Source organism: Sylvia atricapilla, chromosome 25, assembly GCF_009819655.1.
Source record: "Sylvia atricapilla isolate bSylAtr1 chromosome 25, bSylAtr1.pri, whole genome shotgun sequence".
In the NCBI taxonomy this organism is placed as follows: domain Eukaryota; kingdom Metazoa; phylum Chordata; class Aves; order Passeriformes; family Sylviidae; genus Sylvia; species Sylvia atricapilla.
In genome coordinates, this window is record NC_089164.1 from 546,162 (window position 1) to 566,946 (window position 20,785).

A 20,785-nucleotide genomic window follows, 5' to 3' on the forward strand; every position below is an offset into this window, starting at 1 on the left:
AGAGTTTCCAATAAAGTGGGATCAGTCTGCTCTCTGCTGTGGGACAGCCTCATCTCTTCTCTCCCTCTGGGCACTTCCCTGCCCGTGCCCAGCCGGGATCAGGCGCTTTGGGGAGCAGCCAGGAGAGTTTCCATTCCAGGAGAGGTCGTTGGCAGCTCCCTGCCCAGCTGCCAGCACTGCCCCAGAGGCACAGCCCCAGCACATCCCCTGCACATCCCCTGCACAGCCCCTGCAGCCCCTGCAGAGGCACATCCCCTGCACATCCCCTGCACATCCCCTGCACATCCCCTGCATCCCCTGCACATCCCCTGCATCCCCTGCACAGCCCCTGCACAGCCCCCAGAGCCCCCAGAGCCCCCAGGGTTTCTGCAGCTCCCCGATCCCTGCTGCCCCCAGCCGGGGCCCGGCAGAGGACAGGGCTCTGGGGGAGAAGCTGCTCGCAGGGCAGAGCCCCGGGGGCTGGAGGAGGGTCCCGGGGGTCCTGGCCCGGCCCCAGGGAGCCAGAGCCCGGCGGTGCCTCTGCAGCCCCAGCAGGTGCTCGTGCCTGCGGCAGGCTCGTGTTCCACAACCTGTTCCCCTCACTCCCGCTTTAGGGGGGGCTTTGGAGCCGGCAGGGGGATTGGGTTTTTTTTTTAACCACGCAACTCCGCTGCTGCTGTAACTTCCCAAGGCAGAGAGGCCAGTGGGGCAGAGGCGTGGAGGCAGGATTCTTTTTCTCCTTTGCAAATTAAATATAGGCACAAGGCTGGCCCTGTTTGTGCCCATACAAGGAGAGGAGCAGGGCAGCACCGAGCTCAGCGCTTCTGCAGGGACCTGAGCAGGCTTTTGTCCTTCCTCCTCGTGGGCTTCAGGGCCGCTGCTTCCCCCTTCCTCACTTCTCTAAGTGCTGAGAGGCTGATTGTAAAGCGTTTTGTTTTCCTCCTCTTTTATCAATGGCTCATCCTGTTTGTTACCTCCCTGCTCCTTTCCAGAGGGTCAGTAAAGAGTTGCCCCGGGGGTCCCAGCCCAGGTACATCCTGGGGGTCCCGGCCCAGAGCCCGGGGGTCCCAGCCCGGGCACAGCCTGGGGGTCCCAGCCCAAGTACATCCTGGGGGTCTCAGCCCAGAGCCCTGGGGTCCCAGCCGTGCCCCCTGGCACCGAGGAGATCTGCAGGAGAGGGGATCTGCAGGACAGGGAGATTTGTCGGACAGGGGGGCTGCAGCCCGGGATGCCCTCGGGGCTCCTCTCCGGGGGAAAAGCAGCTCCCAGGGCAGCTCCCAGGGCTGTCCCCGTGTCCTGCTGCCGGCCTGTGGCAGCCGCACTGTGCCAGCCCCGGAGCCCCTCCCGGGCTGAGCCCAGCCCAGCAGCTCCAGCCGCTGCTCCCCGGCCTCGGGCCCTCGGCAGGAGCCCCGGGAGCTTTCCCCGGAGGAGCAGCGCTTGTGGCCCCACGTGCTGCTGCCAGCTGCCCCCGGGGCCGTGCCAGGAGCCGCTCCCATCAGCTGCTGGCCCTGTCCCCTCTGTCCCCGCTCCAGGGACGGGCCATTGTTCCTGCTCCACGTGTTCAGCGCCGCTCCCGGCCCCAGCTGCCTCCCACACGTTCCTTTCCCACCCAAAGTGCTCCTGCTGTGGCCCTGCCCCGGCCACCGCCCCGGCAGCAGGGACAGAGCCCGGGGAGCTGCTGCACCTCCTGCCCTCAGCTCCAGGGACGGACAGCCTGGGGCTGCCTTCATTTGCTCCTCTGCAGGATCAAACCCCGCTGGGGCACTCTGCATGGACGGCTGACCGAAGGCCCAACGTGGTTTCAAACGTGTTGCTGTTCTCTCTGCCTGTTAAGCGTATCTTCAGAGCGTGTTTTGCATTAAAATGGGATTATTCAGGGTGTTGGCAGTGACAAATCCGCTGTGGTCCAGGCTTCAAACGCTTGGAAATAGTGAGAAAATGTAGTTGTGTCTCTTAAGAGGAAAAAAATATTTAATAAATATTCTTTATAGACATTCAAATAATCCAGAATATCACCCAAGCCAGACATCCTCCCTAATTTAGTCTCCGGAGTGGGATCTGCTAATAGATCAGAGTTGGGTTTGTGAATTACCATTTCACTTCTCCAGGGACTTCTCCTGAAATTATAATGGCTTTCACTCCTCTTCTTTCCTTCGTGAAACTGCCACGAAATTGTTCTCCATTATTAAGTATGAGCCCACCTAATTAGCAGCAGGGCAGTGTCTGGGGAGGCCCTGGCTGTGTCCTGTGGGCTCAGGGCAGATCCCACACACGGGGCAATACTGACAGGAGCAGCTCCCCGGGAAGCTGCCGGGGCACTCGGGTTTATCGGGGGTCTCGGCTCAGTCTCCTCCAGGGGCTGTGGGCAGCACGCCCCAGAGCTGCCGAAGGCACCGGCCCCGAGCGCTGGCTCCGGCCCAAATGGCTTAATGGGAAGAGAGGATTTAGCTCTTACCATCAATCCAGGGCTTTTCCAGGAGCTGCTCCTGCTCAGCCTCCCCGGGCTTTCCCTTCCTGGTGCCCACACCCGGCTCCGGGGCCAGATGGCCTCCAGAAGGCTCCCGAATGTGCCTGTAATTAAAAAGCCTCGATGCTCAAAACCATTTCCCAGCTTACCCCCTGACAGTGGGATGGGGCTCCCTGGGCTGCTGCGGCAGGAGGAGAGGGGACACGGCTGGATGCCCCGGGGGTGCCCTTGCCACTGGGGTTTATTTACTGTTGTGCAGTGGCTTAAACTGGCAGAGGGCAGGTTTGGATGGGAGACGGGGCAGGAATTCCTGCCTGGCAGGGTGGGCAGGCCCTGGGTGCCCAGAGAAGCTGTGGCTGCCCCGGGATCCCCGGCAGTGCCCAAGGCCAGGCTGGACGGGGCTTGGAGCAGCCCGGGACAGCGGGAGGTGTCCCTGGGCAGGGGGTGGAATTCGGGATGTTTAAGGCTCCTTCCAACCCACACCCTTCTGGGGTTCAGTGATTGACCCACAGGAGCTGGGGGTCCCTGTGCCCTGCACACCTGGGCTGGGCTGTACTGCACACCTGGGCTGGGCTGGGCTTCACACCTGGGCTGGGCTGCACACCTGGGCTGTGCCCTGCACACCTGGGCTGTGCTGTGCTGCACACCTGGGATGTACTGCACATCTGGACTGTACTGCACACCTGGGCTGGGCTGTGCTGCACACCTGGGCTGTGCTGCACACCTGGACTGTACTGCACACCTGGGCTGTGCTGTACTGCACACCTGGGCTGTGCTGACCCTCCCGGGGCTCCTGGTGCTGGGGAGGCTCAGCCCAGCCCCTGAACCACCCGTGCCGCTGTGCCCACTGACCTGGGAGCCTTTCTGCCTGAGCCAAAACTTCCCCTCCATTCCCTTTGCTGAGCCCAGCAGGAAAGGAATCACCACATCCTGCTGGATCCATGCGAGTCAAGGTCCAGCGCTGGTTTATTCCCCCCAGCACATTCCCCATCCCCTTCATCGTAATGTTCATCACCCTCATCAGAATCCCTTCCTCCAGCAGCGTTTCCACAGCCCGTCTCTGCAGGGGGAGGCCGGGGTTTATTTCCCTTCCCTTTTGTTCGGGTTCATTTGTATCCTCGCGGCATTTCTAATCAAGGACTCGCACCCCTTCCAGCTGGCAGGCAATCTCCTGTGCCGCTGGTAGAGCAGAAATGAAATGAGTTTACTGCAACAATCGGCCCCGGGGAGGCTGAGCTGGGGCAGCTTTGGGGATCCTGAGCACCCCTGGGTGCCAGCTGGGCTGACCCCTGCAGCCTCCTCGTGTCCTCTCTGCAGCTGCAGGGGTCCTTCCCATGGGCCGCTGCTCAGCTCTGGGGTGGGGTTCCCGAGCAGCCCCCGGGGCCGGGGCCGAGCCCAGCGCGGTCCCGTCAGGGGCTCACAGGCTGGGCTCTCTCCCGTCCCCCCGTGCCGGGATGGCTCAGCTCTGGCTGTCCGGGGGTTACCTGCCCAGAGCTCCCCGTCCTCCTCCTCCTCCTCCTCCTCCTCCTCCTCCTCCTCCTCCTCCTCCTCTCTCCCCGTCCCGGGCCCATTCGGCAGCCGAAGGCAGGCGGCCAGGCGTTTCTGCTGCAGCTGCCTGATCTGCATGTGCTCATGCTAATGGTGTGGAAAGGATTCACGGCCGGCTTTGTGCTGAGCTTCCTGTGCCCTGAATGGAGCTCTGCTCGGGAAAAGGAGAGAGCGGGTCCTGTGCATGTGGGGTCATTGCAGCGGGGAGCTTTCTGTGTGCTGCTTACCTGCTTCTCAATCGTGCCGCTGATGTCATGCTGTTGGCTCTGCACGGAATATCCGCCTCAAAGAGGCAAGTAACAGAGATATTCCCGAGGGAAATTCGCATTTATTCCTGGGGGGAATTCGCATTTATTCCCGAGGGGAATGGGAGAAACATTCTATTTGCAGCTATAGAGAGCATTGAGAGGCTCTCTGGAGAAAAGCTGCGCTGCCAGGAAAGTGGAGCCGGAGTTCTCCTTCCGCAGGGGTTTTATGGCAGCTCTAATTCACGGCGAGATGGGCAGGATAAGGCACCTGGAGCAGCCAAAGCGCCGCTTCCTCCCAGCGCCCTGCGGCCGCCCCCGCTGCTCCTCTTCCTCGGCCCGGGAGTGAGGGTCAGCCTGGGCCGGGACAGGGCAGGGACAGGGCAGGGACAGGGCAGGGACAGGGCAGGGACAGGACAGGGACAGGACAGGGCAGGGGGACAGCGGCGGGCCGGGGTCACAGTGCCACTGCTGGCTGCAGGGTGACAGAGTCACTGCCGCTTGTGGCTCCGGGGTCACACTGAGTGGCACTGGGGTCACAGAATGTCTGACACTGGTGGCTCCGGGGTGCCAGTGGCCCCGGTGGCTCCGGGGTGCCAGAGTGGCCCCGGTGTCCCCAGCCCAGCCCCGGAGCCCCCCAGCCGGGCAGGAGCCCCGGCCTCCATCCCGGAGTGTTTAACCTCCCTGGGTTTCAGTCTCCCTGCGCAGCCTGTCACCCCTGCAGCACCCCCGGGGCAGGACTCCCGGTGTCCCCAGCCCCGGGGATTGTCCCCAGCCCCGGGGGTTGTCCCCAGCAGGGGCTCAGGTCCTTGGCCATGACGGGATTCCACGGGACAGGGGTAATTCCGTGTGACACGTCTCTGCAGCCTCGGAGAATCCCGAAGCAGGACGATGCTCACAGGGCGCAGAGCTCCCATCTCTGTGCAGCGCCAGGTTCAGGACTTGGCAGCGTTTCCTCTGGGGGACAGCAGGTCCCGAACGCGACACTGGAAATGAATCAGTCAGATTGCAGCCCTGCGCTGGGGCCGTGGGGCCGATGCCTTCACGCTCTGCGCAGCGCCCAGGAGCTCTCAGCTCTCCGCTGGAGGAGGGAGATCTCCGTGCGCCCAAAGGGGCTGAGCTGCTCCTGCCCCGGGGGAGGAGAAACACAACCAGCAGCAGCCAGCCCTCGGCTTCCTGGGCCATTGACCCGGGATTATTCAGGCCCTGACCCCGCGCAGGAAAGGAGCGCCTTTGTCCCCGGGGACTGTGCCCGGGCCGGGCCGGGACCCGCGGGGCTCAGACAGCTCATTACACGGGCAGAAAATTCAATTGTGGTCACAAAATCCCCAGTGCCACGGCGTGGGGCCTCCGTTCACAGCTCGGGAGCGGGAGGGACCCGTTTTCCTCTGCCGCTCTGGGATTCAGGGCCCAAGGGCAGTTGTGTGCTGGCGGAGTCTCGGGGGAGGTTTGGGGCAGTGTCCCCACAGCCCCGGGGATGGGGAAGGACAGTCCCGGGCTGGAAGGAGCTCTGCGGGCAGCAGCGGGAGGCGTTTTCCCGGGGAAGCCTCGGCAGCCGGAGCCCTGGCTGAGCTTCCCGGGGAGGACACGGCCGGGAAAGGGTTACCGGCTGTCTCCGGGCAGGAGACAAAAACCCCAGCGCGCTCATCTAATTACCTTCTCTAACAGGATACCCTCTCATGATTTTAATTACTCACGTAATTTGGGAAGTAATTCGCAGCGCATCCCTGCAGGGTGCACGAGTCTGAGCCGGGAACAATGTGCTCGAGCCGGCTGCGGGAGAGGGGAGAGGGCGAGCCCCAGGGGACACGGGGACCTTCCCTGGGCAAAGCCTGGGGACACCCCGATAGCACATTGTCACCCGTGGGTGCGTCCCCGGCCGGCACCGCCCCGACCCCGCCGGGGTTTGGGGTCTGGGATGGGAGCAGTGACACCCGCCGGGGTTTGGGGTCTGGGATGGGAGCAGTGACACCGGACGGGGATCCCGGCGGGGTTTGGGGTCTGGGATGGGAGCAGTGACACCGGGCGGGGTTTGGGGTCTGGGGTAGGAGCAGTGACACCGGGCGGGGATCCCGGCGGAGTTTGGGGTCCCCGGAATGAGCAGTGACACCGGGCGGGGATCCCGCCGGGGTTTGGGGTCTGGGATGGGCGCAGTGACACCGGGCGGGGTTTGGGGTCTGGGATGGGAGCAGTGACACCCGCCGGGGTTTGGGGTCTGGGATGGGAGCAGTGACACCCGCCGGGGTTTGGGGTCTGGGATGGGAGCAGTGACACCGGGCGGGGATCCCGCCGGGGTTTGGGGTCTGGGATGGGAGCAGTGACACCGGGCGGGGTTTGGGGTCTGGGATGGGAGCAGTGACACCGGGCGGGGATCCCGGCGGAGTTTGGGGTCCCCGGAATGAACAGTGACACCGGGCGGGGATCCCGGCAGGTCCCGGTGTCCCTCCTGCCCCTGCGGAGCCGCTGCGGGTTCACTGTCCCTTTGAATCCCACCAGAGATCCTCTCCCGTGGCCCTGATGGGGGCTGTGATCCCTGCAGAGCCCCCGGGCTCCCCCAGCCCAACACCGGGCCGAGGAGCGGCCCCCGATGCCCCCGGAGCGATAATCGGGCAGCCCCCGGCGCTGGTGGATGTTGGAAATGTTTTTATCCACGGTCCTGCATCTGAATGTTGTTTTTTTTTTTTTTAAACATAGACTCACAGGGTTCAGCAAAACTGCGCCCCCAGCACGCACTTGTTTGGTTTCTTCGCTGTCTTTTGTAAGTTCCCCTGCTTAATTAGGATGCAAACAATCCCAGAGGAATGTTTAATTAATATTATAAAGCAACAATGGGATGATTAAGCGAGTCTGGGCAGCTGCTATTTGTACACAGGACATGTGGCACTTGTTGGGGGCCAGCGCGTCGAGGAATAAAACCATTCCACGCATCTCCCCGTGCACTTTTATTGCTTGTTTTAATTGTCTGCTTGAGGCCTTTTCTCCTCTTTGTGTTGGCTCAGGCGGAGCGAGAGGAGCCGAGATTTAACTGGGTCTCTTGTTCAGAGTAATTACAGTGAAAGCCTCGAGTCCCGGAGCCTCCTGGCAGCTCTGCCCGGCCCGAGGGCTCCGCACACAGCCCGGGGGCCTTCGGGCAGGGAATGGCCCAAACTGGGCCGGGAACAGGCCTGGGAGAGCCCCGGAGCAAAGAGCATCCCGCAGGATGGGGACAGGCTGGGAGGAGCAGCAGAACCCGCTGGGCTCCCCCCGGGCAGGGCAGGGGCGGGATGGGGAGTCCGGGGATCACCCCCCAGCCCTGGGAATCCCTGGCGGGGTTGGAAGGGACCCTGCAGACCTCCTCATCCCCCCGCCGTGGGCACCAGGGGCACCCGGGGCACCCCACTGCGCTGAGAGGGGCTCCTCACACAGCTCCTCACACAGCTCCTCACACAGCTCCTCACACAGCTCCTCACACAGCTCCTCACACAGCTCCGGGATGCTCTCAGCCCCCAGTGATGCTCTCAGCCCCAGTGATGCTCTCAGCCCCAGTGATGCTCTCAGCCCCAGTGATGCTCTCAGCCCCCCAGTGATGCTCTCAGCCCCAGTGATGTTCTCACCCCCCCAGTGATGCTCTCAGCCCCCAGTGATGCTCTCAGCCCCAGTGATGCTCTCGATCCCCCCAGTGATGCTCTCAGCCCCCAGTGATGCTCTCAGCCCCAGTGATGCTCTCAGCCCCAGTGATGCTCTCAGCCCCCAGTGATGCTCTCAGCCCCCAGTGATGCTCTCAGCCCCAGCGATGCTCTCAGCCCCCAGTGATGCTCTCAGCCCCAGTGATGCTCTCAGCCCCCAGTGATGCTCTCAGCCCCAGTGATGCTCTCAGCCCCAGTGATGCTCTCAGCCCCAGTGATGCTCTCAACCCCCCAGTGATGCTCTCAGCCCCCCAGTGATGCTCTCGATCCCCCCAGTGATGCTCTCAGCCCCCAGTGATGCTCTCAGCCCCCAGTGATGCTCTCAGTCCCAGCGATGCTCTCACCCCCCCGTGCCGTCGTGCCGTGGGTTTTAGGGCATTTCCCGTTTGGAAATGGTTTCTCTGCAGCTCCTCAGGAGCCTGTGCACAACCTGAAGTAATTGCATTTGCCTTGGGTTGAACTCTTTTGGCACTTTCTAAAAATAAACCCTCGATTTCTTCTCCTCGCCGTGGAGCTGCCTCTGCTGGGAGCAGGACCGAACAAACTGCTGAAAAATGAAAGGGAGTGGGAAATCCAGCGGGAGGGACACGGGATGCCGACAGCACAGCCCGGAGTGTGGCAGAGGCTCAGCTCCCGGCAGACGGTGGCCGAGAAATCCCTGTGGGGCCGGGGCTGGGCGCAGCAGCACACCTCGGCGCTGTCGCTCCCGTCTGCCCCGGCAGCTGCAGCCCTGGCACAGGGCAGGCACGATCCCAGCGCGGGCTGCTCCAGGAGCCCAGCCCCAAGCCCGCGGCCCCGGCAGCAGCACCCGGGAGCTCTTCACCCTGCCACAGCCCCAGAGAGCCCCGGCCTTTCCCCCAGCCCTGCCCTGGCAGCTCCAGGGGCTCAGGAGACACCCGGGAGCCTTTTCCCTCCTGGCCCAGAGCAGCTTTTGCTCTGACTCATCCTGACGTGTCTCATTCACCACCTCGCACTTATTCAATTATTACTTCAGCCCTGGCCCCGCTCTGGGGAGCTTATCTCACACCAAATCCTTCTCAGTCAAGCCCTAAACGCTGATTGCTTCAGAAGGAAAGGGCCAAGAGCCGCCCGTGGGCCGCTGGTCAGCCTCAGCAGGTTTGTTGGACAGAGGAACCCCCCGAGGTGGGCAGAGAGGCACAGCCAGGGCCGGCTCCTGCCGGGAAAGGTGCCTCCGGCTCTGGGGTGGGTTCTGACACACACAGCCACACACAGTCACACACAGTCACACACAGTCACACACAGTCACACGCAGTCACACACAGTCACACACAGTCACACACAGTCACACACAGTCACACGCAGTCACACGCAGTCACACGCAGTCACACACAGTCACACACAGTCACACGCAGTCACACACAGTCACACACAGTCACAGAGTCCCACACAGTCACACACAGTCACACGCAGTCACACACAGCCACACACAGTCACACACAGTCACAGCCGGGTCCTGCAGGGCACACACAGTCACACACAGTCACACACAGTCACACACAGTCACACGCAGTCACACACAGTCACACGCAGTCACACACAGCCACACACAGTCACACACAGTCACACACAGTCACAGAGTCACACACAGTCACACACAGTCACACACAGTCACACACAGCCACTGCCGGGTCCTGCTCCTGCCGGGGCCGGTTTCACCCAGCAGAGGGATTGGGGAGCTGAGCCCCTGGTCTGAGGACTCCTCCAGCTCCAATCCGTGTCCTGGGTGTGCTCAGCACTGCTGGACTTGGGGAGAGGGGGAGGTGGATCCTTTCCTTGTTCCCGCTGAGATCCCTGTACAATTCTGACCAGAGATCACAACTCCTGGTTGCCACTGAGGGTTTGCTTGCCACATTCTGGTGCTTCTGCCCTGGATGGTACCGGAGTGAGCTGACCCGGGTTCACAGGACGGGGCAGAAACCCTCAGTGTGCAAGTGTTGGTTCATCACAGAGCCACTGAGGCTGGAGAAGCCCTCTGAGGCCAAACCCAGCCGTCCCAGCACTGCCAAGGCCACCTCTGCCCCACGTTCCCCGTGCACGGGGCTTTGGGACTGTCCCAGGGGCGTTCCAGAGGCTGCTCAGTTCCTTCTGCGTTTGGGGCAGCTCTGGAGCTGCTGCTGTGCACATCCAGCCCTGCCCTCTGCTCCCCTGTTCCTGCAGCCGAATCGGGGCCTGGGGCTGGAGCTGGCTGCTGTCGGGTCTCCCTCACTTCAAACACCATTTATCACCCGGGATTATCCTGCGGGGGCTCCTGGGCCGTCATATCTAATAACCCGAACTGCTTCAAATCAAGTGATTTCTCCCGTGAATTTGAGCCGACCTGACACAGCAGCTTGACACTCCTTGTCTCCAAAGCCGAAGGGAAGATGGGTGAAGGGAAGATGGGTGTAGGAGGCTGGGCTCCAGCAGCCCTCAAAACGTCACAGCCACGCTGGAGCCGGGGCAGGGAGAGGGAGCTGGAGTGAATTTACCCGAGGGCTGGTTTAATTTGACAATTAAACAGCCTGGGCAGGGAGGGGCAGCAGCCCTGCTCCTCTCGCTCACCCCGGAGGGCGGCAGGGGAGTGGGTTCTCTGTGAAGCCCCTGCAGGGGAAGGGCAGGGCTGAGGCCCCAGGGCAGAGGGCTCTGGGCGGAGAGCTCCCGGGGGAGACGATGATCCAGCGCTGGGGGATCATCCCGGGTGCCCCCGGCACCGAGGGGCCTCATAAAGCCCCAGTGTCCGGCCGGGGAGCCGCTCCCGGCCCGTGAACGGGCCCTTTGTGGTGTCGGTGGGCGCTGGAGCATCCTCCCCGCACAAGGCGCTCCCTGTGCCCGCAGCTGCCCCGCGCCGGCCGGGACGTGGCCGGCCGAGGGAAATGCCGGGGATGTTTGCCGGGCTCGGGGCAGGGCCCAGGCAGCACGGACATTCCCAGCCCAGCCCCGGGCTGCAGCTCTGCCCCCGGCCGGCCCAGAGCCGGCACAATGGGTTCAGCCGCCTCTGGGGCGCCTCCATCGGGAGAGAATCCCGCTGGCCCCAGGGACGGAGGATCCAGGACACGCTTCAGATCCTGCCTCTCACCACGGGAGGAACCAGCAGTTTCCTCGTGTGCAGCCTCCTGCCGAGTGGGGAGAGAAGGCTGCTGTCGGTCCGGGATAGCACAGACAGGGTTCCCCCAGGTCCCTGGAATTCGGGAGGGATTTCCCGTGGCAGGAGCAGGAGCAGGGGCAGAGCTGTGCCCGGACTGCCGGGAGCCTGCGGCGTTGGCTAACCCACCCCGGCTGGGGGCTACCGAGCCCAGAGCCCCCCAGTCCTCTCCTCTCCCTCCTCCTGCACGGGGCTGGCTCCCACATTGGAGGAGTTTCCTTCCAGGAGGAAAGACAGAGCCGTGGCTGAAAGCCAGAGCACCGAGCAGCTGCTGCAGGGAAAGGAGAGCCAGAACCCAGCCCCAGCCAGGGTGGGCAGGGGGCTCAGCCCCAGCCAGGGTGGGCAGGGGGCTCAGCCCCAGCCAGGGTGGGCAGGGGGCTCAGCCACAGCCAGGGTGGGCAGGGGGCTCGGCCACAGCCAGGGTGGGCAGGGGGCTCAGCCCCAGAGAGGGGTGGGCAGGGGGCTCAGCCACAGCCAGGGTGGGCAGGGGGCTCAGCCACAGCCAGGGTGGGCAGGGGGCTCAGCCACAGCCAGGGTGGGCAGGGGGCTCAGTCACAGCCAGGGTGGGCAGGGGGCTCAGCCACAGCCAGGACAGCGAGCACACGCTGGGTATTCACCAAGTGGCACCTGGGCATCTGGAAAATCCAATTTCATTCCTCAGTGCCTGGTCCTGGCAAAAGAAAGAAAACATTCATTAGTTCTGGCGATTTTGCCAAGGTTAATGGTGAATTTAAGGGGAATTTTCTGGTCTCTCGGGTGGCTGCAGGATGCAGGACGCCCCACATCAGCCCCTGCCGTGGCAGGAATGCAGCTCAGAGGCAGGGACAAACCTGGTGTGAGCACCCTGGGAACGTTCCCTGTCACCTGTCTGGGTCAGCATCTCATCCTGCAATTAAAATTCCCAGTGAGGCAGGACGTGTGGGATCACCTGATCCAACCCACTGGGGGAAACACGGCTTAGAATCACCTTCAGAAAACACTGACAGTCGGTAAGCAGAGCCTGGGGGTGTGGGAGCAGCACAGGAGCTGATGGCCGGGGGTCTGCGGGGGATCTGTGCACAGCTCAGAGGAGCTGGATGGCTCCAGGGGAATTCTAAATGTGCCCCCTTGCTCACAGCAAAATCCCCCTGTGCTCAGCTGGTTCTGGTCAAGAGCAGCAGCCGGGCACTTGTGGGCGGTTGTTCTTTCCCCTCTCTTTAGGACATTCTGCACGAAGCGATTTTTAACCCAGTGACATTAACAATGCTTCGGGACATTTCCGTGTGACACGGAGCTGCAGCGGCTCGAGCGTGTCCCATGGATCTGGGGCCATTGTGCTGAAATCCATTAGAGAAGAACTTTCCTTTTATCCAGTGCGAAAACGAGCGCCCTGCGGGGGCAGAGGGGAGGGGAGAGGGCGGTTTGCGCTGCCCAAATCCCGAATTAGAGCGATGCCAGCGGAGCCGTCCCCAGCCCGGAGCCTCTCCCACACTCCCATCTAGCGGCAGCGGGGCTCGGAGCGCTGCGGCCGCTCGGCCCTCCTCATCCTCATCCCCATCCTCACCCCCATCCCCATCCTCATCCCCATCCTCATCCTCATCCCCATCCTCATCCCCATCCTCCTCCTCATCCTCATCCCCATCCCCATCCCCATCCCCATCCTCATCCCCATCCCCCTCCTCATCCTCCTCCTCATCCTCCTCCTCATCCTCCTCCTCATCCCCATCCCCATCCTCATCCTCATCCCCATCCCCATCCTCATCCTCCTCCTCATCCCCATCCCCATCCTCATCCTCATCCCCATCCCCATCCTCATCCTCATCCTCATCCTCATCCCCATCCCCATCCCCATCCCCATCCCCATCCCCATCCTCACCCCGCACACCCCCGTTCACAGCCCACTCCGTGCCCCGGCTTAGACAAGACACGTCCAGCGATCATTGAAATGACTTTATTACTAAAATATTTTTACATTTCTAAGGGTAACCGACCTGCAAACACCGAGCTTTGCTCCTCCTGAGAAAGGTGCAGAGGCGGCTTGAAGACAGGGAGCTGAAGGGACTGTGCCTGTCCCAGCGCCTGCCAGCAGGCAGATGTTGTCACACCACCCAGATGTTGTCACACCACCCAGATGTTGTCACACCACCCAGATGTTTGCATCCAGCCTTGTTGGGGCTGCACTTGGAGACTGGGATCTCTGTAATTCAACAGCTGCATCAGGAGCAGAGTTTTAGGAAAACCCTTTTACAAAACCTGCTCGCCCTGGACTCCAGTAACTCCACGGCAGGCACAGGAACAGGTCACACTTTAATCCCCTTCGGGAGCAGCAGGACAAGGCCTGGGCTGAGTGCTCCCTGTGAAGACATTTCTGCTCTCACTCAGCAGGGGCAGCAGCAAATCCTGCAGCCCCAGGGGATCCAGCAGATCCCACAGCCCCAGGGGGATCCAGCAGATCCCACAGCCCCAGGGGATCCAGCAGATCCCACAGCCCCGGGAGGATCCAGCAGATCCTGGGGGGTCCCAGCAGATCCCACAGCCCCGGGGGGATCCAGCAGATCCAGCATATCCCCAGGAGGTCCTGGGGTCCCACGGGGGCTCTGACCTGCACCCACGGGAGGATGCAGCACCCACGGGGCTCTCTTCAGATCCTGCTCTTTGGAACTTCCTTAAACCAATAGACATTTAAAAAAATCCACAAGGAACGAACCCAAAATGAAACCAAACCAACCCTTCAGCTGATCAGGGACCTCCAGGCAAAACCTGCTCTGAAACCCAGATCATCCTCCGAGCCAGCCAAGCCTGGGACTGACACCAAACTTGTGCAGCTCAGAGCCACCGAGCAGGGAAATATCTGCAGGAAAACAATCTTCAACAAGCCAAGAGACAAGCCAAGAGCTGCCTGCTGTCCTTTGGGAGGGGAACACCACACCCAGCATTGGGGAGCCTCAACAAACCCCCTGAGCCACCAGGGTGGGACAGAACTCCCAGAATGTGGGGCAAAGCCAAAGGCTGGAAACGGTAACAAAAACACAGAAACAAAAATGAAAATGTACTAAAATTTAATCATTCATAAAAGCTGTAATTTAATCTGTGACAGTAAAACACAAGAAGCAATATTAGAGTTGGTTTAGTATATTATATATTTTTGCTTTTAAAGCCATAGAAATCAGTTATCCCAGTTTTTTTTTCCTATAAAAGACCCATTTTTTCCAAAGCATTATGCACAAACATTTTTAATTAGAATACAATGGCTGAATGAAAATAATGATATTCCGTAACTTTTAAATATAAAATGAAGTCAATGACTCAAAAAGTTATTTGTTGCAGTGAGTTCAAAGGGAAATTTTGGATAATATATATCTATAGTTATAGATATAAAATATAACAGTGGAACATTTTTAGTGCTTGATGGGGAGAAATTATGATAAAATGGTCAATATGAATTTTAATTATAGTAGCAATCTCTAACATTTGAAATGCATCCATGCTCCTTGGGATAATCATATGCTAGAGTCAATTATATTTATTTTCACATCTGTTAATTGCTATTGCAAAGGAGGAGGAAGGAGGAATATTGGCTTAAATTTCCAAGAGATATACACAGAGCAACTGCTTTTTCTGGGGGCTGTGTGCAAACCATTGTTCAGACCTAAATCCTTCCCGTAGGATATAAAAAACAGGAGAAGCTTCTTCCGATATGTTACTCATTTCCGTAAGGTTCTGGAGTTGGGAATGCTGGCACTTTCCAGGTAGGCAACAGTTCTTCATTCCTGCAATCTGGGGAAGGTGAAACAGAGCACAAAGAGAAGAGGATGGAGGGACATTTCTCCCTCTGCTGCTGGGATCAGAGCCCGAGAGCCAAGGGCCCGTGCCCACAGCAGCTCCTTTCCCCAGAACTCAGGGCTGCTTCCAGCTACAGAAAGCAGGAGATTGTGGAACTCTCTCAGTGTTGTGTTTTATCGGGGCCACAGCGCAGTGTCACACAACTGCCACCCTCCTGCCACTGCCTGATAGTGCCCCCGGCCCCAGAACCCCGGGTCAGCAGCCCAGGGGGGCACTGATCCAGCTTTTCCCTTCTGGGATAATAAAACCCCTCTCAAAGCCTGAGCAGTCAGAGTCCTCCCGAGCTGTGGCCACCAGGCTTGGCCCAGAGGGGCTTCAGGAGGTGCTGGAGGGTGAGAAAAGGGCTCGGGGTCCCTGCCAGCCCAAACCCTGCAGGGCTCTGTGCCTCCAGGGGGCTGAGCACAGGGACTCCTCCAGCAGCTCCAGTGCTGCTGCACACGGGCTCTGGCAGGGAGGGAAGGGCAGGGATAGTTTCCTCCTGGGCTGGGGAATGCAAACTCCATCCTGCCTGAGCAGCAGGGATCACCTGAGCAACAGGAAAAGCCACTTCAGGCTCTTCAGTTCCCTTTCCCAAAGCCATTGCTCCCCACTGCCCTGGGCTGTGACTGTGCCACCCAAAGCCCGGGCTAAGAGCCTCCTGAATCAGCCCAGAACAGCCCCTGCAGTGCCCTGACCCTCCTGAGGCACTCCTGGGCAGCCTCAGGGCCAGCAGGGCTCAGGCCTGGCAGGGTCCTGTCCTCAGGAATTCAGCCCCCAGAGCCCCCAGAGCCGGGAGCTTTTCTCCAGCTGGGCTGCTCTGCCCCAGCAGCAGGACACAGCCCAGGAGCCCTCTGGGGGTGACAGAGGCAGGTGGCAGAGCTGGGCCATCACCCAGTGCCCTTCTCTGCCCCCAGATGGGGACATTCCTGTCCCAAACCTGGAGCCACAGAGCTGCTGTTTCCTGCCGGCAGCATGACAGAGCAGCTGTGAGCACACAGAGTTCCCTGCCAAGATACACAGGAAGATTATTTATAGCTGTGTCCAGCCTTGGCGGGGTTTTTTGGTTGGGTTTGGTTTGGGGTTTTTTATGTTTGCTTGTTTGTTTGCTTTGGTGGGCAGCTTTTTCTTTCTGTGCCACTGAAGCCCATGTCCCACCCAAAGCAACCTGGAATTGTCCCCAGCGCTCCCAGCACGGGGCCAGGAACACTGATCAGGGGAGAAAAAGGGAGCCAAAGTGAGCCCAGAGCTCAGAGGGCAGAGGGAGAGCCCAGAGGGGTGAGAGGAAAGGCCCAGGAAGAGCAGCAGAGGGAAGGGGCCCCTCAGGAGCTGCTCTGCTCACCTGCCCCAGGTAGGAGCACACCCCTCTTACCTGGCTCAGAGCTGCTGCGTGGTGGGAGTCTAGAGCAGCAGACATGATTTCTTTTTAGGCTTCTTCTTTTCCACTGGTGTTTTTCTATTTATCTGTCTGACCAGGTCATAAAAGATCTGCAAATGAAAAACACAAGTGAAAAATCCAAGTGACAGAACACAAGCTGTCAAGGCTGAGGCAGGCTGGGGAGCTGACAATTCTCTCCTGGTGGCTGCAGTTGTGTAAATTCAATTAAACTGCCTGAATTTATTAAATGTTTCTCAAGCAGCTGCTTATGGAAGAAGAAACCCAAAGTTCCCATCAGTGTGCAGAACATCAGGGAGCTGGAAATTCAGTTTATCACACCCAAAGCCTTCAGAGGAGCACAGCAATGAAATGGTGACATTTTCCTGGCTTTGGAAAAGTGGGAGCAAACTCGGGATTAACAAAAGGTTTTCTAAGAGGGGCATAAACACCCCCAGGATCAGCCTGGCAGTGGTGCCCCCGGGCTGGGGGGTCTGCAGAGCCCCAGAGGACAAGAGGCCTGTCCCTGCTGTCCCTCCCAACAGCTGAACTCTGACATTTCCAGCACGGGACCTCTCCAGGGCCCTCTCTCAGCTTTTGGGAACTCTGGTGCTGGGAGTTGTTTTCCCAGCAGGACTCAACCCATTTATAGCAAAATGAGCTTTGCAAAAATGCTTGGAGCTGGGTCACAGCATTGAGGAGAAATATTTCAACCTTCAGAGGGCTCCACCCTTGTCCTTGTTTATTTTTTCCCCTTCCTGGAGTGGCTGACAGCTCACAAATTCTTGTTGATTCCAAAGAAATTCCAAAGACAAAGGAACAGTTTATAACACACTGTAACAACTGAAATTTAAGATTTTCCTTTCTCTTAAGTTAGATTATTTATCTGCTAGTACTGACTGTGAGTACAGACATCTGCAACAAGGTTTCAGGAATGCCACCACCCCTAAAAACAGTCAGGGTGCTGCAGGAGCATCTCAGAGGTCACCAGAAGGACACTCCTGATTCACTCTGGATTAAAAGCTTATCATCTGAAAGGTCTGATGCACATTCAGCAAATGCATGTAGGAATTTATCACTCTTTACCTAGATTTTAACAAATTTAGAAACTCCAAAAGCAGTGAGAAAGGAGGAATAAACCCCCCAAAATGCAAGTGCTCCCCCAGGCCAGGAGCCAGCAGGGTGAACTCCCAGTGCTGCCCATTCACAGTTTCTCTCTTTGATTTCCTCAGCTTTTGTACTTTCCACAGCTAGGAAATACCAACTGGCAGGAAACCAGAAACTCATCTCCCACATAACCAGGTTCTTCTCTCTGCTGTGACCTCCCTGGAGGCTGCAGCCCCAGCAGGGGAAGGGGGAGGCCCCAGGTGAGGGATGAGGGGTGTCCCAGGCTGTGGCCCCACAGAACCCCCCTTCCCAGGGGTGAGGGTCACTCTGCACCCCAAAGGTGGGATGCAGCCATCCCAGGAGATCCCTGCTGGATCACTGAGCTGCTGCTCCCTGCCCCAGCACCACCCAGCACACAGACAGACCCCTGCTCTGCCGGTGCTGAGCACTGCACCAGGCTGAGCCCAGCCACAGCAGCTGCAACTCCCAGAGCCTGCAGCTCCCTTCCCTCTCCAGCAGCCCCACGCAGCACATCCTGCTGCCTGGAGCCCGGCCTGGGCCAGGATCCTGCTGCTCCTGCTTATCCCAGCCCCCTGGACAGCCCCACTTATCAGCTGGCAGCAGCCCAGCCCTGCTGCACGGGGTCACCTCAGCTTTTGTGCCTGCAAACTTGGCCTCTGGCACGGGCAGATAACTCCCAGCACAGAATAAAACCGTGGTGGGTGATGTGGAGCAGACCCAGAGCCCCAGGCAGCAGCAGGAGGCAGCCCAGAGCAAAGGGCTCTCAGCTAAACTTGGCTTTGGGCAGGGTTTTAGCCACTGGGGGCTTGCAGAGGGCTGTGAGGAGGCACCTGCAGCCAGAAATGCAAATCTTCCAAAGCAACGGCCAGCCCCACACGAGACAGGAGCACAAGGGGCATCACCCACGTCTGCAGTGGCAGCAGTTCCCTCACAAAACACTGCCTCCAGATAAAGTTTATCTAAGGCAGGAGTCACCCAGCCAGCTGGGGCTGCTCAGGAGCCTCTGCACCCCTGGGCCCTGAGAGGGGCCCCAGAAACACGTGGCTGGGAGTCACCCGCCTCTGCAGAGACAAGGGAGCAAACCTCCCTACAGCAGCCAGAAAAGTCCTGACTACACACCACAGCAGCCCTGCCCAGGCTGGGAACCCAGGCTCATCCTGAACGTCCCCAGGCAGACACAACTGCTGGGTCAGTCCCTGTCCACGCTGGGACACGGGAGCAGGGGCTGCTTACCTCGTTTACGTTGATTTTGGACTTTGCAGACGATTCTAGAAAGGCACAGTTACACCACTGTCGTGCTAAGTTCTGCCCCTGCTCTTTGCCCACGACTCGTTCTTCCTCCAGGTCACATTTATTGCCAACCAGAATCATGGGAACCTGCAGAGGGGCAAGCAGGAGGGGGAAATGCAACATCAAAAATGCAGCACCAAAAATGCAGCACCAAAAAAAATGAAAACCAGTAATCATCAGGAGACGAGGATGAAGTGGCCCCTGCCCCTCCCCAGTGCCTGTCACAGCTGTGGCCCTCCAGGATGTCCCCAAGGTGCAGGAGGAGGTGTCCCAGGCCAGGGGGAGCACCCTGGGGTGGTGCCAGCTGTCCCTGCTCAGGGATGAGCTTTGAGGACCCTCCCCACCCAAACCACTCTGGGTTCTGTAGCACCTTCAATAGGGAACCAAACCCACCCCAGATTCTCTCCCAAGGAGCCCAGCCTGGGGCCAGGTGCAGCAGCAGGTGACAGGAGTGGCCCCAGAGGCTGGCCCAGCCCCGTGTGCCCCGGCAGGGCTCGGGCCATGTCCCCTGGGTGCTGTGACAGCTCAGGGGATGGCACTGCTCAGGGCACAGCAGGACGGTGCCACAGCCCAGCACCGTTTCCTGTTTCCCCCACACTGAGCACAAGCACAAAAAACCCTCAAGAGCTGCTGATCAGGGTGTGCACCCCTCCACTTCCTCAGACATTGAATTCTTTGAGCAGAAACAGAGTCCTTTCCAGCTGGAAAACAGATCACCACCCGCTTCATTTGGTAACTTACTACAGACACACTGTGTGTTTTCAATCTACTTCAGTGTTAATATTTGTGGCCTCTTCCTGACACTCAGGATTAATTTTTGGCTTTAAAACTCCAGCCATACCCATTAGAAAATGATCATATTTTTAATTTTGAGACATAAATTTTCCTTATTACATCAGGAACCTGAAGTCACAGTACAGATGAAGCAAATGCAAAAAAAGCTCATTTGAAATCAGATTTACAGGATATTTATAACTCTATCAGCTTTGACAGAGTTGTAAATATCCTGTTCTTTATAGTTTTCTAGACAGTTAAAGAGATATTTTCTCATACTGAAACATGAAAATGAGTTTTGAACGTGTTCAGCAAAAAAACTGAAGTGTATGAGGCTGAGAAATAATAGGGCAAAAATACTACACTGAGTATTCTGAGATGAGTAAGCAGTACAGCTTTGGAAGACATGAAACTCTGTGTAAGGCTATTTCAAAAGGTATTAATGGTTTATCCAAAAATGGAGTTTGGTAAGCAACAACCTTTGCCCATTTACTGTTAGAAGACTGGAATTTAAACTCTTGCAGATAAATATAATGTAACCATTTCTGTAGGGGGACTTTAGACACATTCTGACACGGAAGACAGAAAGGAGCACGTTTCCTCACTCACCAAAACGTGGTCTAAACATTCAAAATGTTCTCAAGCTTGGATTCCACAGGTAACACACCAGGCAAATAAATGTATTTTAACAATGCAGTAAGAGCCTGAAGGCCAGAGGAAAGTCTGCTGAGGGCTGGAGCTGCCCAGCTGAGCACAAACCCTCCCTGAGAGCACTGAGACTCCCAGCACAGGCTCCTGCCAGCAGGACTGACCCAGCAGCAGCCCCTGCCCCAGGGAAAAGCAGTTTGGCTCAGAGAGGGGCTCAGCTACAGCAGGGAGAGGCCAGGAGCAGCACAGGACAGACCCAGCCCCAGGGGTCTGTGCCTGCCCCACCTTCTGCCAAACACCCAACTCCCCACAGCCGGCTCTTCCTCTTTTCAAAAGGAGTTTAAAACAACCAAAACAACAGCCCAGACTCCACCAGGCCCGTCCTGGTTCAGTTCCTGCCCCTGTGTGACCTCCCTGGGTGACAGACTTTTGCCAGGTGACAGAGTTGAGAAGCTGCTCAGGGCTGCAGAGAATTCCCAGCTGAGCCTGGGAAATGCCACAGCTTTGGACTTCCCCTTCACACCTCTGGAATAACCCTGGCAGTCTCCAGGGCAGCTGCAGAGCCACCGAGAACATCCTTACCCTTCTTTTCCCTTAACTTTGGGGGAAATAAAGCACAGCTAAAGCACTGAGCAAGAAGAAAATGCAAATCCTGGAGAGGAGTTTAAAGGGAAAAAAGTGAAGTAATGTTGTTCTCAATCAGCTCCCACCATTCCAAAAGCCTGT

The 20,785-nt window shown here is 58.7% G+C and overlaps 1 protein-coding gene across 2 annotated transcripts in view; it reads right to left on the minus strand.

The window, feature by feature from the left end:
• Positions 1-14,067: 14,067 nt before the first annotated feature.
• Positions 14,068-20,785, minus strand: part of RAP1A (RAP1A, member of RAS oncogene family) — a 29,116-nt gene continuing 22,398 nt past the window's right edge. For both annotated transcript variants that reach the window (XM_066335875.1, XM_066335874.1), the window contains 3 exons: positions 18,581-18,724; positions 16,217-16,332; positions 14,068-14,802 (listed from right to left, as the gene is read on the minus strand). In XM_066335875.1, coding sequence (XP_066191972.1) covers positions 16,246-16,332; positions 18,581-18,724 — 231 coding nt within the window. In that variant the 3' untranslated portion in view covers positions 14,068-14,802; positions 16,217-16,245. The remainder of the gene's footprint in view (positions 14,803-16,216; positions 16,333-18,580; positions 18,725-20,785) is intronic.